General features: G+C 36.3%; 2 protein-coding genes across 2 annotated transcripts; one reads left to right on the forward strand and one right to left on the reverse strand.

Annotated features, from left to right (window-relative positions):
- Nucleotides 1–12140: 12140 nt before the first annotated feature.
- On the reverse strand, nucleotides 12141–20439 carry LOC132068309 (scarecrow-like protein 30). The gene is given in 3 exon segments (XM_059461869.1): nucleotides 12141–13103; nucleotides 13106–14827; nucleotides 20402–20439. Coding segments are annotated over 2 exon segments (2367 nt in total). The 5' UTR covers nucleotides 14823–14827; nucleotides 20402–20439; the 3' UTR covers nucleotides 12141–12453.
- On the forward strand, nucleotides 15304–17685 carry LOC132066316 (uncharacterized). Its single transcript, XM_059459647.1, has 6 exons — nucleotides 15304–15643; nucleotides 15686–15969; nucleotides 16342–16489; nucleotides 16750–16991; nucleotides 17084–17179; nucleotides 17404–17685. Exons 1-6 carry the CDS (start codon nucleotides 15304–15306, stop codon nucleotides 17683–17685), a joined length of 1392 nt encoding a protein of 463 aa, XP_059315630.1.
- Nucleotides 20440–22973: the final 2534 nt, after the last annotated feature.

A 22973-nucleotide genomic window follows, 5' to 3' on the forward strand; every position in this document is an offset into this window, starting at 1 on the left:
AATATCTAAGTAAGCGTTTGGACATGCGATTTGAAATCATGATATGAGATTAGCTTTTGGACATACATTTCATCTCATAATTTCAAATCATGGTTTAAAATCCCAAATCATTCAAACGGCATGATTTGGGGTTTCAAAATTTTTAAATATAAAATTTGACTCATAAGTTTATATTTTGTAAAAAAAAAAAAAAAAAAAAAAAAAAAGATCCATAAGTTGATAGATATTTTTAACAATTACTTCCACCAACCATTTACCAACCTTTATTTATGTCTACCATGTGGAAGAATTATATTAAAGAGTAGTTACATTATTATTCATGTTAAATTTTCTTTTTTATTGAATTAAAATTTGAACAGTTGATGTTGTATTTTTTAAAAAGGTCTTTTAGTAAGCATTAGTTTTGTTATGAACTATGATTTCTTCATTTGATAAGATTGTATAATAATTGAGAATATTTTAATAGTTTTCACAACTTGTGGAGTTTTTATGTATAAGAAAAAATACAACTTAAGAAATTCAAATGCGTATAAACATGGTTTTGAAATCATGGTTTCATCACATGTGATTTCAAATCATGATTTCAAACCATGTTTAAATGGCCCCTAAAAATTTATCACGTGCACTTTGCAAAATGAGTTAAATTTAGAGTAAATTACACCTTATGTCAATTAGGGTAGCAATGGTACCAAAATTGACTCATTTTTTTTAATCTTTCAAAAAATGACCCACTCCCTTCTCCTCCCTCCCTCTCTCCATCCACTCCATTCTCCTCCCCCCCCTCTCTCTTCTTCCCTTCGCCACCATCTCAACGACGGCTCCGACGATCGGCATTATCGGAAAAGATAGACGGAGAGAGAGTTCGGCGTCTCTCTCTTTCATTCTCTCTCTTGCTCTCGTTCTCTCTCTCTCTCTCTCTCTCTCTCTCTCTCTCTCTCTCTCGCTGTACTCTTTCTCCCAGCACTACGATTTTCGGTGGCTCGGATACGACGCCTCCTCCCCGGGTGGCTCGGATTTAGAAATTTAGATCTATCATCTATCGTAAAAACTCATCGAGGTGGTGGTGGAGCGCAGGTGACAACAGTGGGGTTCGCCGGAGGTAGTTGAGGTTGGTGATGGAGAAATCGAGAGGGCCAGGGGTACTGAAGCAATAATAGTGTATAATATTGTATATGGGTATATGGGTTATAATATTGTATAATATTGTATATGGGTGTAGATGGGTGTATATGGGTGTTTATGGTGTATATGGGTTATAATATTGTATATGGGTGTATATGGGAGTGTATGGGTGTTTATACATATATGCGTATAAATATGTATACACCTTCAAACAACTATATACATAATGTACTTGTTTTTTGTATATAAGTGTATAATACTGTATAAAAGTATTTTTGGGTTAAAACTTTACAATGTAAGTTTTGAGCTATTTTTTTATAATATAAGTGAGCAAATTATATATTTATGAAATTTCCCCTTAAATTTATCCTCTGTTAATAATTGAGGTCTCACTCCAGGTCTCAGTCACACACAGCGTTTAAGTTGCGAAAACGAAAACGCTAAAACCTCTTTTCGCAATCCACAAAATGGAACATTCAAAGGCTTAACAGAAATTTGCCGGAGATGATTTTTGTGTGATCTCTTGAAGTACTGAACAATTTGGATGAGGAACAGATAGAGAAATAGACGATGAATGCATTTGAAAGGAATCTCTAAAAAATTATAATTTAGAATCAGAATAAATCTAGCTCAGAAACAAATCAATATGATCAAATGCTACTTGATAGAAAGAATGAGAATTTCACTTATATTTTATTATCTGTCAGTTCTGAGTTGGAGCAACTAATGCAAGGGGCATTCAGTCAGTGAGATAATAATAGATGAAAACATGGAGATAAGTCCAGTGGATAACAATGCTGACGTGGCATGCAACTAAAGTCCACCTTGCGGTTTATTTTTTTTTCTTTCAAAATATCTAAATTTGTCAAGTGCATTTTGCGAAATGACTTGTCCACGGTTAGTAATCGGGTCTGAACTATTCTTATCATTACAATACAAAATGCCCTATTTATTTAAATAAATAAAAAAAAATCTAACACGTAGACCTTTTTTACAAAGGAAAAAGAGCCAAGTTTTCCACGTGAACTAAACAAAAAAAATAGTCCATCATATTTGCTCCTTGAACTTTACTAATTAAGATTTGACCATTATTTTTCTCGATTTCTTCTAAGTTGATCACCTTGATAATAATTTTTTGTCAGACCTGCATATTCTTAGATTTGTCAGAATATGTTATTTAGACACGCGTACTATGCATTGTTCCAATTAAACATCTCTACTCCTGTTAAAGCATTTCAATTAGACACTTTCGGCTCAAATGTTGATTTTTTTTAGTTTATGTTTTCATTCGTTTATTAGGTAATTAAGTTAATTATATAAAATATGTCATCTTCGTTAATATCTAGTTGTCAAACTCAGAGCTGTCTCAGGGCCAGGAGCCTAGTCTTGCATCGGAGCCGGGTTCTCATTGCCGGTTTCCGGTGCTTTGATCGGAACTTCTTTGATCATGTCCTTCTTTGCTGTACTAAGGCATTAAAAGGATTGAGGCTTGGATTTTTTTTTTTTTTTTTTTTAATTTGCTTGCATGATTTGGATTGGATTTGGGAGTTTATTGTAATTGGAGTACTATTGATTCTTTTGTTTTTGCTGTGTATGGGATTATGCTGTATGGTGAAATAACATAATCATTTGATTCTTCATAAATAGACATTGCAAGATATTCATATTTTATTCTCTCTTTTAATTTTTATCTGTTCTCAGCTAATGTGTCTCCAATATGAAAAAAGAAAACTTGAGCAGAATTAATTTCAATTAATGTTGGTAAATGCAAAATGCTAAAGATAGATAAATAACATTGGTAGTATCGGTCAAACTCAAACTTCAAACTTCCAAAACGTACATGGAGAGAAAAGATGAGTTAGATGTTGAAGTTATAGAAGCATAATAATTAATAATTCTTTTATTTAGGTTGCGTTCATCATTTAGAAGACAGGCTGGGAAGAAAATTGAATATATTTCTCTTACATATATATTCTTCTGCAATTCTTCTGGAATGCAAACTTCAGCCATTTTGGTACTATTTTGAAGTCCTATTGCTACTTCTAAGTCATAAGTCGACAGGCTGATTATAAATTTTAATTTGAGGGGTTCAGTTTAAAGATTCTTCTGAACTCATTATACTTTTAAAATTATGAGTAAGAATCGGTTATTCTTAGTATTCGAGAATATTGGTTTCATATACATCGAGTTCTTCTATTCTCCATGCTCCCCTTCCTAAGTCTCAACTTTGAGCCAATATTCCTTGGCATTTGATGGTTCAATATTTATGTGTTTACTGCTAAACTCATTAAACTTTAGAAATATGTGTTCAACATTTGATTTTTATTGAAATTTTAATGACTTTTTAGAACATTGAATTAGTTAAACCCATTATTATGGGAAAACTTTCAAAAATATCCCTGGGGCTGAAATTATTCAAAACTGATTAATCATGGTTTTATATTTACTTGCATGCAGTGGCGGAGCCAGGATTTTCATCCAGGGGGTTCAATAATTCTAAAAGGTAAATACACGAAGAAGTCGGGGGTTAAACATCTACATATATACATAACAAATAATTTTAAGCTTTGAAAATACAAGTAATTTTTCTAGAGAACAACCCATGAGCCAATGTGGCTCCGCCCCTGCTTGCATGGTCCACTTGCCATTTCATCCATAAAGCAAAAAGGAATGGAATTATCAGTTTTTTTTCTTTTGGAAGAGAAAGAAAACAACAAAAAACTAGCTTGAAATTTGGCAATGACATGAAACTATATCAACATCTCTCGTAACGCAAAGAAATACTAGAAGGCGCAAGTGCATATCATTCAAAATGAGACTCTTGACTAAAGGCTAAATTAGCTAAACAATGGTTATCGAATTAGCCACCCTATAAAAGCGTACTTGACCATTTGATATTCTAATTCTCTTGTCTTTCAACTTTTACACATAGTTTTCAAATTGGAAATATTGAAGATTTAATTGGGGAATTATGATCAAGAGGCCAGTGAAATTCGAACTCTTGATGACGTTACTATACAATTTGACTTCTTGGTTATTGGGTTATTCCATAGGGACTTCTTTTGACTTTCATTTAATTTGTATGAGCTGAATTGCTGTTTATTTAAACTATCCATTAATGTTAATCACCCTAGTCAGGATTAACTATTTGCTGAAACAGCAATGCAACAAAAAGTTTGCCAAACTAACTTCTTTTGACTTTCATTTAGTTTAACCGGATGAATTGTTGTTAGTTAAATTGAGTCAGGATTTGCTATTTGCCGAAACAACAATGTAACAAAAAGTGTTTCGGCAAACTTTTTGCTGCATTGCTGTTTCTGAAAGTTTTTGAAATTTTTCCTAAATTCAAAGCAACAGTTGAAGAATACTTTCAAAAGTCAATTATCTCTATTTATAGTGATAATGGGGGCGAATTTCGTAAACTTCAATCATTTTTGGAAATACATGGCATATCCCACTTTCTTACACCACCTTATACCCCCGAGCATAATGCTTCGGCTGAGCGACGCCATCGTCATATTGTAGAGATAGGGCTTACAATGCTTCATTTAGCTAGTCTACCATTATCGTTATGGTCGTTTGCTTTTTCTACAGCCACATATCTTATAAATCGCATGCCTACACCAGTGTTAGATAATGACTCACCTTATTTTCGCCTTTTTGGTCGAGACCTAATTATCTAAAATTGCGGGTCTTTGGTAGTCTGTGTTACCCCTGGCTTAAGCCCCTTAGAAAACATAAATTAGAAGCTCGGTCTGCGCCGTGTATATTTTTAGGGTACAGTAAAAATCAAAGTGCATATATTTGCTTTGATTTTACTGCATCTAAATTTTATATTTCACGGCATGTTAGATTTGTAGAGGATACATTTCCCTATAAAAAAAGTGATTCTACATCTTTCAAATTAGACCAAGACCAAGTGCAAAGCTGGCTACCCACGCATAATGAGATCCCTTCTTCTTCTTCACCTCTCCATCCTATATCTCTACCTTCCCATTCGGTTGGCAACTCGAGCACTCCAGAATCTGCAGAGGATTCTCCATCGAGCGGCACCCAAGGTACAAATACGTCACACAATATAGTGGAAACTAATCATGAGACAGTATCGTCCCCTTCTTCTATTGATGTTCCCAACCCCGACCCTCATCCAACCCATCCTATGCAAACCAGATCCAAAAGTAATATTTTTAAGCCTGTCTCACGCCTTACCTTAATTACTCAAACCACTGCTAAATCTCCATCCACTACTAACTTGACTCCTAACTCCTCCAATTCCCAAGTTATTTCTTACCTTTACCTGGAACCACGAACTGCTAAGGAAGCCATGAAAAATCCCAAGTGGGCAGCGGCCATGACTACTGAGCTTGAAGCGCTCAAAAAAAACAAAACACATGGACGTTGGTACCATCCGAACCCTCAAAAAATCTGATTGGGTGTAAGTGGATTCTTCGAGTGAAATATAATCCAGATGGGTCCATCAACAAGTATAAAGCTCGTTTGGTTGCCAAAGGATTCAACCAACGAGCCGGTATCGATTACGGTGCTACGTTCGCTCTGGCCAAGCAAACCACCGTTTGCACCTTCACTTCTTTAGCCTTCTCTAATGATTGGGTTAATCAAGTTGACTTTAACAATGCATTTCTCAACGACACCCTTCGAGGAAGTCTATATGACTCAACCTTCGGGTTTTGTTGACCCCGTGCATCCCACCCATGTATGTCGCCTAAACAAAGCTATATATGGACTTAAGCAGGCACCCCGGGCTTGGTACTCTGCGCTTAAGGACTTTCTGGTTCATTTTGGCTTCACTACAGCTCATTCGGACCACTCTCCTTTTCTCTACAGGAAGTCAGGAGTCACAATCTACTTGATTCTTTATGTAGATGACTTGATCATTATTGGTTCTAATCCTGATGTTATTAACTAGTTTATTATGCAGCTTGGAAACAGGTTTTCAATCAAAGACCTCGGGGATCTTGATTATTTTCTTGGTGTTGAAACTAGGCGTACGCCTGAGGGTTTATTCCTCTCTCAACATAAATATGTGTTGGATCTCCTGGAACGTGCCAATATGTTGAATGCAAATGCTGTCTCGACGCCACTAGCTACAACACACAACTTTCGGCATAATGATAGCCCGCATCTCAATAATCCTACTGCTTATCGAGCCCTCCTCGACCTCCGTTTCAATTCACGAGGCCGGACATTGCGTTTGTTGACACCCAATTTTGTCCCTCCTTTATTCCAATTTATTTCCTTGGGATTTTAAATTTACTAACGAGCTAAATATTTTATTTTCACTGCTATTTTTATCTCTACTACTATTAATACCACTACCTTCATTTTCACTATCTTTACTAGTATTACTTTATCGCAAATTTCAGAGGGGTTCGTCATCACTTTATTTTCGGATTTTGTACTCGTTAAATTAATTTTACTTTATTAAATCCTTTACTTTCCACATATTAATTACTAATTGTCTTCATATGTATATATTGTACTAGTTATTGAATTAGAAGCCCAAGATAATTAATATGGAAGAGAATTTATTATAAATGGTCCAATGGGCGACCCGTATACTAAATTTAATAGCCCAAGTGATCAAGCCATTATCCACAATTTACCCGGCCCCACTATTCTTATAACACTAAAACCTAATGAAAGAAATTCACGCAACGGTTGTCGTCTTAACACCGCGTCCTTCTCTATACATTTCTAGCAAAAGCTCATCTTTAGCCCCAAGCAAAAGTGTCTAACCATTTCCATACAAGATTTGTCTCCATCTTTGCTTATGGTCATATATTTGGTCATCAACAGAATAGATTTTCCATTTTTGGTTTCGAATCACGCGGTAATCTTCAAAGACCAGTTGGTCGAACCATCTTCGAAAATACCAAAGCCGAATCACGTGATCATCTGCTCCTTTTTCTGATTTCTTACTGGCGAATCCTTACAAAGTCTCAAACGTTCAAATTTTTGAATTGGTTTTGACCCGATTCAAAATCATTCAAAACCCCGCCCTAGATCTCAGTCTGTGACCCTCTTTCAAAACCCTAATATTGCCTATAAATATCGCCTTAAGTCATAGCCGAAAAAAGGGGAGGAAATCTGATAGCTAAAAACATAGCTGTAGCCTTACGAAAAAAAAAAAAAGAAAATAATCAAGACATCACTCTATTTTCATTTTTTGGGTTTGAGACTCAGTTGATTCAAGCGGATCTGTATTCGTCGGCTTCGAGCGTGGAGTCATGATCTAAGCCTCAGTTCACTGCACCTGAAAAAGGTCAGCACAATTCTCTCCTCCATTTCTTTTAAATTCGTTTCAATTTTGAGGCATGTTGGCGTTCTTTGCTTGTACACTTACCATGTTTTCAGTTTCGAATTGGGTACTGTGTCAAGATTCGTTGTCTGGTAGTATAAAATAGGCAGTTAGGTTCGACGTCGCAAAGAATAAGAAATCATATGTGTCTTTTGGTAATGGTCAATGCTCATACGTATGCTCGGTGTCTCGTTCGAAATGAGGTTTAAAACATTGCTTTAGGAGTTATCTTAATCTGGTCTGTCTATGCTAAGCATGTATTATATATTGGTTTAACCATGATTCATAGGCTATTTTGTTAGTGTTAATTGTCCAGTCGTTGTATAGTGAGAATTAGATGTTGTCATTTTCAAATCTGGCTGCTAAATGAAGGATTGGTTTAAGTTCTTATATGCCATTTGTTTAAAATGGGTGACCTTGTTATCAATCTTGTTAGGTTGGGATCATGATTCTCATGATAGGTAGGTGATACCATAGATAAAGATTAAATATGTGAGAATCTTGTTTGAATCATGCCGTTGCCCTGATAAGTCGTTCCATGATTGAAACTGTTACCCTACCCCGTAATACTTTATGTCTTTTTTCCATTTTCTATTGCATTCTAGGTGTTTTGGGCTCTGTTGTTTCTTTCCTCAGCATGTGTATCTGGAGATTAGCTCAGTTATGTGTTTGTTGTTCAGATTCTGTTTAGTTTATTGACCATGCCTAAGTTTAGTTTAATGTCATTATTTGCTTAGCTTAATATTCTCGATTTGCTTAGCATAGTTATTATATGGCTCAGTTTCATTTACTTATCTTGTTCTGAGAATGATGCTAGTTTCTTGTTTTAAATCTAGTGAACATATGAGTGAGAGGTTAGAATCCTATTAGTGTGTCCGAGTCCCAGTTTCCATTATTTTTGAAAATGGTATGGATTTCTATCTAGGCTGTTTGTTATATGTTTGAATGAAAGGTCGGCCCTCTCCCCGACTGAGCCTGGTCGTTGTCACCACAGTAGGTTTGCCCTGTTTCGTGAAAATGTTGATTTACCGCCTCTGTTAGCCTAGGAAATCAGTACAATCAGTGTTTCGAATGCCGTTTAACGTAAATCATCGTGGTATCTAAATTTTGGCTGTAGCTGCTTTTTTTTTTTTTGAGTTCAGCATTGAATGATGACCTTCCTGTAATAGTTGATGTTTCAGTGGTTAAGTGTTGAATTCAGTTTCTTTACGTATTAGTGACTAGTTTGTCATGTTGAAAAATCTGATCCTATTCCTACTTTTCTCTATGTCAAGATTTCTATACTCGCTTATGAAAATTATATTTCGAGGTCCTGTTGTAGTCGAATAACGGCAGTTGTCTATTAGTTCACGATGAATATTATAAGTTTAATGTCATTTGCAATGGAACCGAAACTTAAGAACTGTCCAGTTGACAAAGAATTAGATTTTCATGATTCTGGTTACCATGACATTTGTAAATATTTGTTTCGGTCTGGGTTTGCAAATTGCGTGTTTAATGTTCATTGATTATATACTAATCCTTTTCCTTTTCATTTTTTATGCATGAACATCGCGTATGAGTCCGCGGGGATTCGTCTTCTTTCGCATTCGGTGTTGGGCTAAAAGCCCAACGAAATCTCCTCGAGTCATTCCCATCAGCCCATCTACGGCAATATACAACAAACGGCTTTACTGGGCCGAAGCCCAACAGCAGTGGATAATAGCAATCCTAAAATGGGCTGAGCCCACTTAGATCATTTTACTCTTCCATTTTTATTTGTGCATTTAACTTGCAATTACATGACTGACACTTTATTTGTTTTTATTTGCTTAGATTAGGTGAACCTTAGCAGAATTAGTAGAGTAGTACGATGGGTAGTTAATTTAAAGGAGAAACCGGCAATTAGCCCCATAGATTTCATTCCTCTTTTTATGATAAGATGATTCATAGTCTATAATATTTAGAATGATGGTTTTTCAAAATAGCATGACAATATATTTTGAGTAAAAGAATCAAGATTCACTCTTACTATTTTATAAATTCAAAATGTTACATATTTTACACTAACGTTAACTTATAAAAGGCAAACTACTTCTGTGGATAACATCTCCATTTTAGCTCTTTTCGACATTTGAAACATATTCCTTGTTAAAACAATCTTTACATAATCTACATTAAACTAGTGGCCTTTTCTATAAAAACTTTAAACTTTACTTTAATCTTATGATAACGCTTTTAAATTGGTTAGTCATCATAATCTACCACACGTAAACGTGATAGATCTCACTTCTTTCAGTTTGTTTATAACTAAGCTTTACGCACATCATTTTTACAAGTTTTATTTATAATAGCATGTTTATATTATAACCTTAGCAATACTTATAAAATATTTCCTTAAATATTATAAAAACGTTACACTTACACTTAGCCTAATTAGATTTAAGTCCGGTCGGTTAACCATTGTTAATGGATCTTAGAGGATGCCTAATACCTTCCCTCTAGGTTAGTTGAACCCTTACTCAGATCTTTTGGTTTCGTAGATTTTAAAACAGAGTTGACTTTAGATAATTATTTTAATTAACCTTAGGTGCCCTAATTCACCATAAATAATTAGGTGGCGACTCCTTTACTTTAAAATAACCCCGGAATTACCCGGATGTTGTAAACTATTTTGACCCCGGTTAAAATAGGGTATGACAGCGTTTGCCGTCAATAAATTAGCCCAGTTCTCCACTCAGCCCACTGACCTTCATTGGTATTCCCTTAAACGAGTCTGACGTGACTTGAAGGGCACGTCTGAATATGGCTTATTTTACAGTCGACACTCTCCAATATCTCTCCATGCATTTTCCGATGTTGAGGCGGGGAATCATGATCAAGATCACTAGTGCAAATTGGTATATGGGCCGCAACCTTATCTCGTGGTGTCTATGCTTTGCGACGGTGGCTCGATCATCTACCGAATATAATCGTCCTCCACTACTGCCGAAAATTTGTTGGCTTATTAATTTGTTCAGAGCTTTCATTCCACCGCCTACTGCTCCTAATTATGATAATCTTGCGGCCACCTTGTTTGACAACCAGTGTTCCACTAAAAAATGAAACACATTGAAGTTGACGATCATTTTGTTCGCTTCCAAGATTGCGCTAAGGTTCTTCATGTGACACATATCTCATCTAAAGAGCAACTAGCAGATCTCCTAATGAAAGCTCTTCCGCGAAAGGATTTTGAGAATGTCTTCGTGTCAAGATTGCAACGTTTCTTCGCGACCGCCATCTTGAGGGGGCGTAATATGAAGGCACAAGATTGATTCTGATTGATAGTAGCTACCTTAATTAGTTGATTCAATCTTGATTTTGATCTTCTTTTGATTGCTTCTAGAATGTTCATATTCTGATTTTATTTCTTTCCTTTTCTGTTGTATATTTCCAATTATTATCACTCATTGTATTGTATATAAACACTACTTGGTTCCGTAAATAATACAACAACTTCTCTGATTCTTCAACTCTCATAAAGTGCCAAAATAATTCTCTTACTTCCAATTTAAAAAATACTGTACCAAAAGCTTTGTTCCATCTGTCACAGATCAAACTAGAACATAAAAAGAGCCTTCAAAATATATAATTAATTAAGGAAAAAAAAAAAATGAAGTCAGGTCCCGTTGCTGTAGAAACTAGACCTTGGCATGTGATTCGGAGAGTTTTCATGCATTTCTGAAGACTAAAGATTAAAGAATTCATTTGCGTCTATGAATATGTAAGCAGTGTGACCTATCGTTTACGTTAGCAAAACCATCTATAAATTTTTATAATGATTGTTGTGTCCAAACTAACTTGCGCGTAATTCGACTATTTTATCGAGTACCTGTTACGTAGCAGCTGGCATGAGAAAATATACTTATTTATGATGAAATTAATAGTTTAGTGGCTGAGAGATCACAAATTGCACAAAGTCCGTGAGCTTAGCAGAGGAAAAGAAACTGTAAGACTTAATTAATTCAGCCCTAATAGAATCTTGTGAACCAGGCATACTATTGCGAAGTGTGAAGCCATATCGTACTAAAGAATGAAAAGTTTTCGAAAATACAAGACTTTTGAGAAGTATCAAAAGTAGAACGAAAGACAGTCGATTTTAAAAAAAGAGTTTTTATTTTGTGAAGCGGAATTCTCCTTTGACTCTATCATCATCTAAAGATTCTAGAATACAACAATATTGGTACTAGTATGGAATTGATCAGTAATTACAATCCCATTCCTTAGCTCACGAGAAATTGACCACAAAAACTTTACAGCCACAAATCTTGTTTAATGTACTTGGTCATAAAAAAAGAAATCAACATAGAAGTAAACATTGGGTATCTAGTAAAAACATCTCGTGCACCTGTCCAATTAAGCCTCAACAAGAAAATCTGCTCCGAGGAATAAGAAAACCATCAGCGTTTTGGCAAAATTCAACCATCAACATCAATGCCAAATCCTACTTATGAAATCTAACCAGGATTGAAAAGAAGATGTAAATGGACAATAAGCAAGTCGAAACTCAATCGCCTTTATTAGTAGAGATACCTATAACAACAACATACCCAGTGTAGTCCCGCAAGTGGGGTCTGGGGAGGGTGGGTTGTACCTTTGTGGGGTAGAGAAGAGAGGTTGTTTCTGATAGACCCTCGACTCAGGAAAATCGTTTTTCAGAAAATGGTTTGAAATAAATTCAAGAATAAAAAGCTATGATGCAAATATTGAATAACGAAAAGTGCTGATAGTCGAACAGTACAAATGGTACCAGAAACAGTTGCTGCTTCAAAATTCTTTTGTCATTCCTCTATAAGCAAAGCAGTCTTACAAACATAGCATTCACCATTGTACTTGTCGAATTAACACTAGAAAAGTGACAATTTGTTTGCAGGGCACTAGAAAAAAAGTGGCCAGATAAATGAATAATTAGCACTTGGAGAAGTGATTACCATTCATCAGCTCATCATTTACAAGGGGCCTTGGCAGAGGGATATCATGGCTGCTGAACAAATTTAATAAGCTGCCTTCCATGTTGAAAGTGCAAATCCGATACGACCCTTCCATCCCTGCAGTAGCCATTCACTATCTACATCAATCATAAAATTCTTGTCATACACCTTGAACCGTTCTGTTGTCATTCTCATGATCTCCTCATCCAAAGGAAGCTGCCGAAAACCAGCCTTCAGAATTCGTACTTGCCACTGCTTGTATGTTTCTGGCCTGTCAATTCTCTCAGCACCTTCGCATGCGATGGCATTCATTGCCTCCCACCCAAGTATATTCTTTTCAATCAGCATTCTCTCGTGTACTTCCCGGGGAATAATAGCATCAAGCATATCAAACAACGACGAGTAGTGAAAAATAGCCTCGCGGAATCGTGAGATAAAGAATGGGGCATTATAACCACCACTTACAATCCCCAGTATGAAAACATCTGGATTCAACCTCCTGATAAGATTCAGAACAACATCTCTTGGACTATTTACCACCACGGTCTCATCAAGTAGATTTTTAAAACGGTACAGACAGTTTACAACAAGAACCTCGCCCTTATTGATCTTAAGATCCTCGAGTTTAACCGTTTCCCACTTCTGTGCTATAGCATTGAACTCGAAAGGAACATTGAAGCTCTCTCCAGCATAATTAGCTAACCGTCTCCCGTTTCCTCAACCCTTTCGGCTGGTCGGAAACCAGGATTTGGAAAATCAATCCCGGTTATACGAAGCTTTGGAGGTCCACCTGATCTAGAAGAGAGACGTTGTATGAGGCCAGGCCATTGAAAACCGTACATAATGCCAATGTCTATAATATGTACTGTCGAAGCCTTTTCAGCTAGATTCATAATTGTCTTATTCGAGAAAAAGCTAGCCATCGTCCGAAACGGGCAGGCAGCAAGCGGTAGCTGGTAAGCTTTCAATACATCAGATGCTGATACGGGCCGTGTAATAAGGGCTTTATAAATATGTGTACCGGAACCAGCCATCCGGGCTTCAAGTCCATCTGCGAAATAATGGGCCAGCCTCTGCATCCCATCACCCAAAGGAGAAGAACATTGCCTGATCTGCTTCAGAAGCTCATTTGCTGTCCTTTGATTACCTGCAGCAACAGCTTGTGCACAATTTGTCAGGAGTGTTGTCAAGTCTACTACATCTCTTTTAATCCCTTTTTTCTTTCCTTGTAACTTCTTCTTACCATTAGATCCCTTTAAAGGGCTATTCTCTAATGCATTTTTTTGCCTTGATATAGCCCGCAAGGTCTCACGGAGAGCAGATTCATTTTTTCCTGCACTGCATAACAGCACCCTGTCAAACATCTCTGATCGAACAGTTGATTCAGCAGAAACTGCAGACTGCTTGTTATTTCTCCCTTCCGTTGAATCTACTGCAACAACAACAACATGCCCTGTTGAATCTACTGCATATTCATGAAAGGCGTTTTTCTTCCCTCTCGACCTTTCAGGAGATTGTTTTTCCCCATACTTTACTACTGCATCTTTTCTCTCTTCATACTGCTCCTTTCCCACTACATTATACCTCACATCAGCAAGCAAGCTATAGCCCGTTGGAAGGAACTTACTAGCCTCCTCCACTCCTTTCTTAAACTGCATAATAGACTCTCTGTCAGTAAATATTTCGGGAACTCCAAGTGTGCTCACAGGAGAATCCACAGGCACATCCGTGACAGTGCTTGACAAACTGTACACATCCTTGGGAACACGAGGCACATGTGACACATCATCCTCACTGAGATCATGAATCCAATTCGGGCATAATAAGCGATTACTACCATCATTTCCACTAGAGTAAAAGCTGCTATGTTCCGTAGTATAATGACCTAACCCGGATGGTTTCTCATGATCTAGGGGAGGAGGATACTGCTCTCCGATAACTTCATAAAACGATTTTTCTGCAGCTTGAAGAGCTGCAGACTCTTGAAACATGCAATTCTTCTCTTCGATGTCCTCTTCCATAAGCATTTGATTTATATACTTAAGCACCACATCACTGAAATCATAATCCTCGTGAAAGTCATCTGCAGTTGATGGGACTAACGTATTTGGTTCCACATCAGATTGAAATTGACTGATGCCAACATTGCTGTTGACTAAACTATCACTAACTCGGAGATTATTAATCAGATTCGGATCAGGGAAAAATGAACGGGCTTCAGTAGTTGGTTCCATAACAGATTGAAATGGACTAATGTCAACATTCCTGTTGACTAAATTATCACTAACTCTGAGATTATCATCAGGGAAAAATGAACGGCCCTCGTTACATGGTTCCACAACAGATTGAAATGTACCAATGTCATCCTCTAGTTTAATTGTTGGTCCTGCCTCGTAATCATATAGCCCCATGAAACCTTTATCAATTTTCATCTAGTCTGCAAGAATCAAGTATTCAAAACCCCAAAAAGTCAACTTGCAATAAAATCCTTGTCAATGATAAAAGTAGCGATAAAAAAGAAGAATTTTTCAGATCAGCATGCTAATAAAACACGTGTGAAGTTGAGAAGATATTCAAGCCAATTCCTATTCGAAAGCGGAAAGAAATAAAAGGAAATTTTTTTTCTTTTTGGTTTTTGAGTGTTATTGGGATTTAGATCCTTTCTAGGAAAAAATTAGACCTAGTAGTATAAATGCATGCTAGCTAAGATTTATTAAGGACAGAACATAGAACCTAAGAGTATTCAATCTTGTAACTTACTTTCTCCCTTGATATTAATAGAAGTGCCGACCGTTCTCCGTGGACTATGATCACATCGATCCGAACCACGTTAGTTACTGTGTTTTTATCGTTTCCGCGCTAATAATTGACATCAGAACCTACAGGTCGTGAGATCTAGGAGATGAGGAGACTATGGCATCTATAAAGTTTGAGGTAGCGAATTTTGATGGGCGAAGTAATAACTTCAACATCTGGAAGATCAAGATCATGGCGTTGTTATGGAGAAAAGGATTAGTCTATGCTTTGGACGACTCGTATCCCGAAAATACGAAAGAGGCCGAGAAACAGAAGATTGAGATGGATTCGTTTAGCGCAATTCAATTATCCTTATTAGACAGCGTGTTATATGAAGTTAGTACCGAGAAAACAGTTGCGAGTTTACGGAAGAAACTTGAAGATCTCTACCAGAAGAAATCAGTAACAACTAGAATGTTGTTAAGGCAACGTTTACACACCTTCAAGATGAAGACAGGTACAACTTTATAGGATCATCTTGATGCTTTTAATAAATTAGCTATGGATCTTACTCATGCTGATATTAAAGTGGGAGATGAAGAACTAGCGTGCACTTTACTATTTTCATTATCACCAGCGTACAAAGACGTAGTTAATTCAATGATATACAGTAAGGAGGTGGTCATGTTACAGGTGGTAAGACATGCATTGAATTCGGATGAATTAAGAAACAATATCAACAATGGTGAGAAAGAGGACTATGGTGAGGGTTTGACGGTTAGAGGTTGCTCGAGCCAAAGAGGGAAAGGCAAATCAGTAGCAAGGTCAAAGTCTAGGAAAAAGGTGAGTAGGAAGGATGCTGAATGTTAAGGTTGTCATCAAAGGGGTCACTTTGAGAGGGATTGCCCGAATAAGAAGATTGATAAAACAACAGCCAATACATTTTACGGCTTCGGGTAGCTCGGATATCCGGAGAAGATTGTGTTTTCCGGTTCAACATATGACATTCAAACACACAAGTGGATTTTAGATTCACTTGTACCTTTCACGTATTGCTTCGAAAAGATTGGTTTACTAGCTACGAGCAATCGAGGAGTTTAGGATCTTATGGGTAACGATGCGATGTGTGAAATACATTTAGTTCGGCCGGTATACGGTGTCATGACGATCATAAGAACATTGTCTAATATTCGACATGTTCCTGATATGAAAAAGAATCTGATCTCTCTTGGTACTCTTGATAAGCTCGGATATAAGCATGCGGGTGAAGTTGGAATCTGCAAGGTGACCAAGGGTTCCATGGTCATGTTAAAGGCCAAACTGGAGGGTAGTCTTTATGTACTTGTGGACAACACCATTCTAGGTACTGCGAATGCTGCAACCTCATAGTTATCAGATGATGACAAGGCTAAGATGTGGCATATGAGATTAGGTCACATGAGCGAGAGGGGGTTGGTAATTTTGAGCAACCGAAATCTTTTGAAAGGTGAGAAGATTAGTACACTTGATTTTTGTGAGCATTGTGTCCTTGGAAAGCAGAAACGGGTCAGATTTAGCATGGGCAACCACAAAACTGAAGGAGTACTTGACTACATTCATTCAGATTTATAAAGTTTATCTCAGGTTCCATCCAAGGGTGGAAGAGGTATCTTCTTACTTTCATTGATGATTTTTCACACAAGGTTTGGGTATACTTCTTAAAGGCTAAAAGTGATGTCATTGAGAATTTCATAAACTGGAAGACATTAATTGAAAATCAGTGTGACAGAAAGATTAAGTGTCTTCGAATAAATAATGGCTTGGAGTTTTGCAATAAAGAATTTGACAATTTCTGCAAGATTCATGGTGTATTGAGACATAGAACTGTTAGACATACACCATAACGAGAATGGAGTAAGGCGAAAGGATGAACCGCACTCTTCTTGAGAAAGCATGATGTATGCTCTCTAATGCCAAGGTGCCTAAGGAGTTCTGGGCGGAAGCAGTAAATACTGTTTGTTATGTTGTTAATCGTTCTCCAGCATCGGCGATTGAATTCAAAACTCCAAATAAGGTATGGTTAGGTAAAACATCTGATCACTCGTTCTTAAGAATCTTTGGATGTCCCGCATATTATCATGTAAGTGATGGAAAACTAAACCTAGAGCCCGAAAAGGTTTATTTATGGGATATGCTGAAGGGGTAAAAGGATATAGAATATGGAGTTTGGATCCTCTTGAGTTTGTAATCAGTAGAGACGTTACTTTTGATGAGGCTTCTATTGAGTTTGCAGGACAGAAAGTTCTTACAACAGAAACGATGGAGGAAAATGTGAAATTCATCGAGCAGGAGGATCAAGTGACTCAGGTGGAGTCAGATAATGTAAAATCTCACACATTAGTACCTGAAGGTAAAACATACAGTATAGCTATTGGAAGGGACAAACGAACCCCGAAGCCTAATTCAAAATACTATCCTCAGCCTTCGCAAACTAATCTTGTGGCCTATGCATTAGCTACTGCCGATGAGGAAATAAAGGATCTGGAACCCTCAAGCTATACAGAAGCTACTGTGTGGTGAAGCTGATCAATGGCGTTTAGTCATGACCGAAGAGATGGAGTCTCTGCACAAGAACGAGACATGGAATTTGGTGAGTCGACCAAAAGGGAAGATAATTTTTGGTTGCAAATGGGTTTTCAGAAAAAAGGATGGCATTCCGGGCTATGTTGCACGGACTCTTCAAAAAAATCATCGGGTGCGTGTCGGATACTCCAAAAGTAGTGCATTTTTGGAGAATCCGACACGAGTGAGGCAACGAAAGTGAAGAGTCCGCGCAACTTAGATTCCGGGTGTAGAAGATGCTAGATACAAAGAGAGATTGGTTGCTAAGGGCTTTTGTCAAGAGGGAATCGACTACAATGAGATTTTCTCACTAGTCGTGAAGCATAGCTCAATTCGTTTGTTACTAGCTTTGGTTGCCACTTATGACTTGAAGCGTCATCAGCTTGATGTCAAGACTGCATTCTTACATGGTGAACTTGAAGAGGTGATCTTCATGAATCAGCCCGAGGGTTTCCTTATTGAAGGAAAAGAAGACCAGATTTGTCAATTGAAGAAATTTTTGTATGGTTTGAAACAGTCACCACGACAGTGGTACAAGAGATTTGGTGCGCTCATGATTACTAAAGGTCTTTTGAGAAGTGTATTTGATAGTTGCGTGTATCACATGTCAGTATCTGGTAATTCAAATATTTATTTACTATTATATGTTGATGATATGCTTATTGCTGCTAATAGTATGATAGAGATAAATGATTTGAAGAAACTGCTAAGTAAGAAATTTGATATGAAAGATTTAGGTGAAGCTAAGAAAATCCTTGGAATGGAAATTCACAGGAAGAATAGTGAGGTACATCTCTCACAGAAAATGTATATTGAGAAGGTAGTTCAGAGGTTTGGCATGAATAAATGTAAACTAGTTACTTTACCGTTAGCAAAACATTTCAGACTTTCTTCTTTGATGACACCGCAATCAAAGGAAGAGCGGAGTACATGTCAAAAGTTCCTTATTCTAGTGCAGTTGGTAGAATTATGTATGATGTGGTTTGCACTCGGCCTGATATTGCTCAAACAGTGAGTATCGTAAGTCGATTCATGTCTAATCCGGGTAAGACACATTGGGAAGCAATTAAGTGGATATTGAGATATCTTAAAAGTTCTTCGAATGTTGGTCCAACTTTTTGTAGGATGAGAAATGAAGGCTTCTCGGCCCTTGGTTATGTGCATTACGATTTTTTGCGGGTGATCTTGATAGAAGGAGATCAACAACAGGCTATATCTTTATTCTTGCAGGTAGTGCCATAAGTTGGAAGGCTACTCTCTAGTCTATAGTTGCTTTGGCCACAACAGAAGCTGAATATATGGCGACGAGCGAGCAGTAAAGGAGGCTATAGGGTTGAAAGGTTTGGTGTCAGAATTGAGTAGGGTTCAACGTGAACCAACTCTAAAATGTGATAGCCAGAGTGCTATTCACTTGACAAAAAAAATCAGAGATTCCATGATAGCACAAAACACATTGATATCAGATTCCATTTTATTCGTGATGTTGTTGATCAAGGCACAATTAAGGTCTTGAAGGTTGACACAAAGGACAACGCAGCGGATATCTTGACCAAAGTGATTCCTCTTGTCAAGTTCAGTCATTGTATGAATTAGGCAGGAGTTCCCATCAACTGATGCGTCAGGATGGAGAACGACAGGGCAAGGTAGAGCTACTAGTATGTACAAGGTTTCGGTTAGTGTCTCTTGTTTCCTACACAGAGTTAGCTCAGGTAGGCTTAGAGACATTAGACTGAATGACGTTCATATGGAAGCTCAAAATTCATCTCAAGGTGGAGATTGCGAAGTTGAGAAGATATTCAAGCCAATTCCTATTCAAAAGCGGAAACTTTTTTTCTTTGTTGGTTTTCAAGTGTTTTTGGGATTTAGATCCTTTCTAAGAAGGATTAGACCTAGTAGTATAAATACGTGCTAGCTAGGATTTATTAAGAATAAAACATAGAACCTAAGAATATTCAATCTTGTAACTTACTTTCTCTCTTGATATTAATAAAAGTGCCGGCCGTTCTCCGTGGACTATAATCACATCAATCCGGACCACGTTAATTATTGTGTTTTTATCGTTTCCACGCTAACAACATGAAATATTAAAGTTTAACCTACATCACCAGAATTAAATTGACTATCAATTCAACAAAAATCAAGTATTCAAAACCCAAAAGTGTCACCACCAAATAAAATCCTTTTTCAATGATAAAAGTAGCGATAAAGGAACACTTATCAGCATGCTAGTAATACATGCAAGAAATGAAAATTAATTAAAGTTTAAGCTACATCACCATAAGTCAATTGATTATCAATTCAGCAAAAGACAAACTTTTTTATCTTCCACATAAAAAAAAAGAAAAGAAAAAAAGAAAAAAAAAAGAATTCACCTAGATATCCACCACCCAACCACTTAAATTAAAAATAGCTAATGAGATACATAATATATGTATAATCCATAAATAATATGTGTATAATTTACATATACCTGCTGGAAATCCAGAAATACTTGTTGTTTGTACTTGAAGAGTGTAAAGGAATCAAATTCAAACAGAGAGCTGAAATTTTGGTGGATGAATTCTCAAGAAAATACATAGCAAATAAGCTATATATGTCTCTGTATTTTCATAATAGATAGACGTGGTTTACGAGTATGTACAAGATTATTTGTCTGTGTTAAGGAAGAATTCACCTGCAATTCTGGTCAAAGAAGGGGGCAGAACAGAAAAAGACAGAAATGTACTATTGACTGTAAATCAACGGTCCAGGTCTTTACAGGAAGTAATAAAAAGCAAAAAAAGTGTCACAGTCACTATGATTATTTTTCCACTTGTGATAACAGTGTACCAGGTGTCAATGGATCTTTAAAAGGGCAAACAACATTCTGTCTCTATTGGGAGAAAATACTTATCCGAAATAGCTCATATATCTAATATTACGTGAAATAGTAATTTTATATTTTATTAGTGAATTAACTCGTGTTTCGCGTTGTGAAACATCTATTTTTATAAATTTAGGTAAAAGGGTTAATATTAAAATAAAAAATAAATTCTGTAATGTAAGTCATACAATAATTATATTGCAGTTTCAAGCAAAATAAAAACACATATATAGTTAAAATTTACAAATCGAAAATGAACAGTAGCAGATAAATCTATATAGCATTAACTTCCTTTTTGTCGTTTTATAAGACAATGTTCTGATTAGCCCCTTTCACAGAAAAAAATATGTACTGTAATACAAACTCTTGCCTTCCCTGCCTAATTAAATTGATGTGGCTCACTTACATGCAATATCTATTATTGTAAATTATGAAGTAATATTTATTAGTATAGTAATTAGAATTAAATAGCACCTAAAAACCATCATGTATCCATCCCTCGTCTCAAGGAATATTCTTCATTTCAGAACTCATTTTCAAATCCATGAAAGTAATAAACGCATGGAGAAAACAAAGTTAAGTGTGTCAAAAAATATGAAATTTGAAAAGAAAAAAAGGTCAATTTTTGAAATAAATTTCTACTATTATTTTGGCCTAGCAGAGGTGGTAGAAAAAACTTACAGAAGAATATATTACCGTTTTTCAACTTATATATAATTACACACACAGATAGACGATCTTTACGAAAGTGAAAGTGATTTTATTCAAGGTCTCAAAGGATTCAGGGAAAAAAGATTTTAGCAAGATAAAGAGAGAGATATCAACATGTATTATGTTTTTTTTTTCCTTTTTTCATTTGTCCTTTAAACAATATACTGTTGTTGCCCCCAAACGCACGTGCAGGTATACGCGGTCGTATAAGTAATATAAGATTGTTAAGTCCAGTTATCGTACCCACATAGACTTATGATTAACTATTTACTAAATTAAACGATCATATTTATATAAACAAGAATTAAAATCCAAAGATATTATTATCAACTAACTAAAAATATGAGGAAAACAAATAATGAACTTCAACCAAGAAAGAGCGAATTTTTATCGGAGAAGAGATAGATCTAGGGCTATAACCACTAACAATCCAGTTGAATTTTCAAATCGTTCTACCTATGGGTTACTAGCTGACGGGTTAATTGTAACTTTATGATATTCTTTCGAACTACTCACAAGTCTGTAGATGCTACTTAACGCCTATATTTCTATGGTCGCCAGAGGTAACAAGAACGCATGTATTTCTCCGTAATCAATTAAGTAGGTCTAAAGGATATATCTCTATCCTCAGTAGCGAAACGATTAAATCGAACAAACTCTATTTATGCTTATTACGTACGTGAATTCTCTCTCTCAAGTCCAATTCACGCACCACAGATAGTGTCTAACTATTGATCAAGTAATCAGACAATTAAAACCAAGAACAAATAAATAACCCAAAGATGGAAATTTAATAGATAAACGATAATCAAACGTCAACTTTCATTCTAGTGTCAAAACCCTAGAATTATAAAGTTTAGCTACACATATACATGGAGGAAAAATAATAAATCATCCGAATAAAAAAACTTAAAAATAAGTATTACAGAGAAGAGAAGGTAAAACCCTGTAACTACGGCCTCAACGACGGCTCCAAGCTCTCTCTAGGTCCAAAGTTCTAAACTAAGGGTTTCAAGTCATCCAAAGTTATGTAAAAATTATGGCTTATGGAATATTTATAGGTGTAGAAAAAAGCACAAATAAAATAATTGAATCTAAAGTGAATTGGGAAATATCTTAATTCCAAAATCAGGCCAGTGCGTAAATTGCCGCATTCACTGTTGCGACATAGAGAATTCCTGCTTCTTTTATCTTTTTTTTTCCTTTAAAATTCCCAAACATTACACCATAAATAGGCAATGATTAGGCATCATGATGTCTGCCACTTCTTGTTTCTATCTTTTCTTTTCTTCATTTTTTCCTTTTGTAATTTCAATCCAATTTTTGCTCCAAATTTCTCCTCTACACACCGCTTTGTTCTTACATAATAAAAATATAATATTACGCACAAATCAATATAATAGTACTCAAAAGATGATTAAAAATATTAAAATGTGAGGTAACTAATGAATAAATGTATGCATTTTAGGTCGAACATCACCACCCCACACTTAAAAACTCTTGCTCGTCCTCGAGCAAGCATTAAAACCACTCTCAATAAATCAAGCCTAGAAACACCACCACTTTGGTTGATACCAACAATTAAGCCTTATAGCAACTCAAATCATCAAACATACACTTCCTGATCATCATGCAAGGTATACAAGCTAAGACAAACAACAAACTCCTAACC

Source organism: Lycium ferocissimum, chromosome 8, assembly GCF_029784015.1.
Source record: "Lycium ferocissimum isolate CSIRO_LF1 chromosome 8, AGI_CSIRO_Lferr_CH_V1, whole genome shotgun sequence".
In the NCBI taxonomy this organism is placed as follows: Eukaryota; Viridiplantae; Streptophyta; class Magnoliopsida; order Solanales; family Solanaceae; genus Lycium; species Lycium ferocissimum.